Source organism: Papaver somniferum, unplaced genomic scaffold, assembly GCF_003573695.1.
Source record: "Papaver somniferum cultivar HN1 unplaced genomic scaffold, ASM357369v1 unplaced-scaffold_132, whole genome shotgun sequence".
In the NCBI taxonomy this organism is placed as follows: Eukaryota; Viridiplantae; Streptophyta; class Magnoliopsida; order Ranunculales; family Papaveraceae; genus Papaver; species Papaver somniferum.
In genome coordinates, this window is record NW_020622381.1 from 2,710,303 (window position 1) to 2,715,044 (window position 4,742).

The window sequence follows — 4,742 nt, forward strand, 5'->3', positions numbered from 1 at the left end:
CTGGCCTAAGGCATGGCCACGCCTCCCTTTGCTGCTGCGGTTCCCTGTTTTATGATTCTGGGGGAGGTTTTGCACCTACTAATCCATGGCGGATTAATTTCCTAGTTTTCCTAGGCTTACTTTCGACAAGCAAGGTCTGGTATACTGCGCAACGCGCAAAAGTAATTGATTGAATTCTATGTGTTGACACAGAGTTCTTTAAGTTCATTGCCAGAGAGCAACATGCTTTCTGATTGAATACCTTATGCAAAGACCTTATCCTTAGTATTTGGAAATTCGTGTTACTCTGCTGCGAGTGAACACAAATTGTCATGACATATCAACATTAAGGGTTCAGTCGGGGAACATAGCAGAGAAAGCATTCGAAGAAGCTTATATTAAGCGAACATAGGCAAGGCGCCGAAACTTACAGAACATCTGGGATGGTTGCTACATGCGCCAGTCTGGATAAATTTCATGTAAATATATTGAATGGCTCAATAAATATGCCAGTGGAGAGCTTAACACTCATGGCTCCGTTTCCTTACAGAGTGACGTCACATCAGATGCAAGGTTTTACAATTTTAACCCTAAGTTAAAAACCACCATCAACAGTTCTTAGTCTTGCTTTGTCTCAATACTGGTCTATCAAACAATTGGATGTAAGCAATGCTTTCTTACATGGAAATCTTTCTGAAACTGTCTACATGGAGCAACCACCTGGATTTGTTGATCCTCACCACCCCACTCATGTTTGTTTGCTTCAGAAGTCTCTTTATGGTCCCAAACAAGCACCAAGGGCTTGGTATGAGAGATTTAGTCAGTATCTTCTTCAATATGGCTTCTCAAATTCTGCTTGTGACACCTCCATGTTTATCTATCACAAAGGGACTGCAAGAATGATTCTTCTTGTTTATGTTGATGACATTATTTTAGTGGATTATTCATATGCTTTGCTTACTACATTCATTACTTCTTTAAAGTCTGAGTTTGGTATGAAGGACTTAGGCCCCTTACATTATTTCTTGGGCATAGAGGCCACTTATGATTCTAAAGCTCAGAAGTTATTGTTGACACAAAATAAGTACTCTCTGGATTTTTTAAAAAAGCATGGCATGATGGGATGTAAACCTTGTAAAACTCCAGTTGCTCAAGGACAAAGGGCCTCTATCTGTGACGGCACAAATTTATCTGATGTTACTTTTTACATAAGTTTGGTAGGTGGTCTTCAATATCTCACTCTTACCAGACCTGACATAAGTTTTGCAGTTAACTATGTCAGCCAGCTTTTGCATAAACCAACAGATGTTCATCTTCAGCTGGCTAAACGAATTTTAAGGTATATCAAGGGTTATCTAGGTCAAAGGATTACTCTTACTTTTGGTAACTGCTTTGAGCCACAGGATTATAGTGACAGTGATTGGGCTGGCTGTCCAGATACTCGCAGATCTACTTCTGGGTATTGTATTTTTGTTGGTGGTAATCTAGTCTCTTGGTCCTCTAAGAAACAACAAACCATTTCTCGTTCTTCCACAGAGGAAGAGTATCATGGTTTAGCTAATGTAGCTGCTGAGATTTTACGGCTATCCTACTTATTTGAAGAATTGGCATTTCATCTTTCTCTGCCCTGCAAATTATTTTGTGACAATCAAGGTGCTGGGAGTCACACTGCAAATCCAATTTTTCACGCTCGGACTAAACACATTGAAGTGGACTATCATATGATTAGGGACTTGATCAAGTATGGATTCTTACGAGTTTCCTATGTTCATACATCTCACCAGATCGACTTATTCACTAAAAAATCGCAGTTCAGTGCTTTGTGGGCCAAACTAATGCCTCCTGTACGGACATCAGTTTGAGGGGGGATGTAAGCAGATATAATGGTCAGGATTAGTTTAATTAACAGATATGTGACAACCTGTCTTTGTTGTACGGATCTTCTCTGTTGCATTTATTGCTTAGTCACATGTTTTATGTGTAAGTGTGATAGGTCTGTGTCTATATAAGGTCTTTGTCCTATATTATTCTTTTTATCTTTTGTCAATCAATACAACACAACTCTTACACAACCCATATGATTGATACTCATTTTTGATTATTATCTCATGAACACAATTGCGACAGTAGTTGGCCATTAAAATTGAACAAACATAGAGTGCAAACGAGCAGGAAGTAGTTGTATCAAACCCGAATTCATAAACACCAACCAAATAAGAAAACCTCTTAATGAGTTTGAATTCCTTTACCTCAGCATTTGTAACCTTTATAACTTGAGAATTCAAAACAATATTAAGAAAATTATGTTCAGAAATGAAGGGTTTACCCTCTTGATAATCCAGGAACATCGAAATCCCCTTGTATTTCTGAACTTCATTAACAACACTAGATGAAACAATTATTGGTGTAGATCGAAATTTACCTTCATCTGTTGCCCTTGGAGTTGAAGAATTTTGAATTGATTCTCTTACTGAACTTAAACCAACGGAGTCAAGTGAAATTAATTTCAATTCAACGTCAGTTGCATTCTCGGTCATCTTCAACTCCGATTCACCAGATCTGTGAGAGCAATTTGTTGTTGCGGTAGAATCTAAAACTCCAGCTCCCACTAAATCATAGTTATCTTTAGTCATGTACTCCAATTCCTCAATATTAGTTTCTACCTGCGAGTCAATAGTTATGCCACCGATCTCATCGTCGAAGCTTGGTGGTGATCTGCCCTGATGATAGCTTTTCCATGTAGCCAAGAATAATTTAGTAAAAGCTTCACAAAAACCTTTAATAATCTCCGGCGAAGACCTGTTGTGATTTTTCATCAGTAACTTGTGAAGGTAATCTTTTTTTACTGAAATTTCTGCTTCTACTTGTGAAACTCTATTTGTTGCAGCGGCCATCGTAACAGTCAGAGAATTGACCGTCTGATACCACTTGTAGTGGTATTCACTACAATTGGATCATCAATGATAGTTGGGATCTCTAAGGATAGAGATAAATTGGGGTAGATAGAGGGAATTAGAGGTTTAGAGTAAGAAATAGACGAATTAGGGTGATAATGAGAAGACATCGTTAGACAAAGAAGTTGTAGAAGCAATTAGAGAAGAAGGTAAGTTTTACATAATTCATTGGCTACCTTAAGGAGGTGTACAACAATCCATATATAAGGTTGGATGACACACTACTATCGTGCTGAGCACGAGCCACTCACATGATTAGCAATAACTAAAACTACTAACGGCACCTGGCTCATAACTAGATAGGTCCTGCTCATAACCAGGATGGTCTGCCTCATGTAGGTCCATGACATCTTTTCTTCTCCCTAGATCACTTCTCTTTATATTCATAAAGTATTAGAAAAATCTAACCCCTTAATATATCAATAAAATTATGCTAAGGCCCCACCCATAGGTTACCCATAATATGGGGCCCTTAATTAAAAGAAGTTTAATTCTAGGTCCCAAATTATTAAAAGACATTCATGCCCTTAGATATATTATCAAGCCCCTACTTAAATAATAAGTCCAAAATTATTAAATATAGTAAACATGATGTCACACCCGCCTGTACCACCGACCGCCACCACCACCGGCCACCAACAACCACCACCACCGCCTCCGAAGACCACCACCACCGACAACCATCGCCCCCGACTACCACCAGTAACTACCACCACCACCTCCGACCACCATCGCCTCCCACCACCACCACCTCATCCGTCCACCGCCTCCCATCAACAATACATGGATGTGTAATCAGAAGTTACACATGCACATGACATGTGTATCCAGAAGTTACACATCCATATGACATGTGTATCCAGAAATTACACATCGATATGGCATGTATAATGAGAAGTTGCACATTAATAATTTGACATCAAAAAGAAAACACACAAAAAATACAATTATTACTTTAATATTCATTTACAATAATTTCTTAGCATGTGTAACTAGAAGTTATACACGCATCTGTCTAGTGTAATTCAGAGTTACATATGCATCTATCTAATGTAATTGAGAGTTACACATGCATCTAATTTGTGTATTCAGCGTCAACTCCAATTCCATCGAACCATTACCACATTCAAGCAATTAGCTTTTATGAAGTTATCTGAAACCTGAAACATAACAACAAGCAATCAGTATTTATAAGATTAAAATGAACAATACATACAAAAATGTATATTCAGTTTCACAAGCATCTGACTAATGTATATTCAGTTTCACAGTATAGCAGTTACACAAGCATCTAAATTGCGTAACTGAGAGTTACACATGCATATAACGTGTGTAATTAGGAGTTACACATTCATATTGGTATGTATATCCAACAGTTAGACACACATATTTTCATGTAAAGATGAAACATACAATGGCTTATTCATATGTATATATATAAAGCACAAATATTAAATCAAAAAAAGTATATAGTGCTTGTGCCGAGCGGTACCACTATATACACTATGGCTTCCCTCAACAAAATGTAAAAGAAGTAAAAGGACAACAAAAAGTAGTAGTTGGTAATCTAGAAATCATCAATTGCATGTTACAAACTTCATTAGCCAAGCCATCAAAAAGCATTATTCAGAGGACCACATTAAAAAAGGATCAAAAATCCAAACATAATAATCCAAAATAGGTTCCAAAACAATCTAATGTATACTAATACTCTGAATTCAAATTAGTGGGGACTTACACATTCAAATTCTAGGAAACACTATCAATCAAACTAGTAAATCATTCATAAATCCCATATGGAATGAAAAC

At 37.4% G+C, this 4,742-nt stretch overlaps 1 protein-coding gene across 1 annotated transcript; it reads left to right on the plus strand.

The window, feature by feature from the left end:
* Positions 1–686: 686 nt before the first annotated feature.
* Positions 687–1,841, plus strand: LOC113333223 (uncharacterized mitochondrial protein AtMg00810-like). Its single transcript, XM_026579734.1, has one exon. The coding sequence runs from the start codon at positions 687–689 to the stop codon at positions 1,839–1,841; it is 1,155 nt and encodes a 384-aa protein (XP_026435519.1).
* Positions 1,842–4,742: the final 2,901 nt, after the last annotated feature.

Excerpts from the sequence above, each read along its gene's own strand:
- LOC113333223 (XM_026579734.1), top strand. The coding sequence starts at position 687 with ATGGAGCAACCACCTGGATTTGTTGATCCTCACCACCCCACTCATGTT.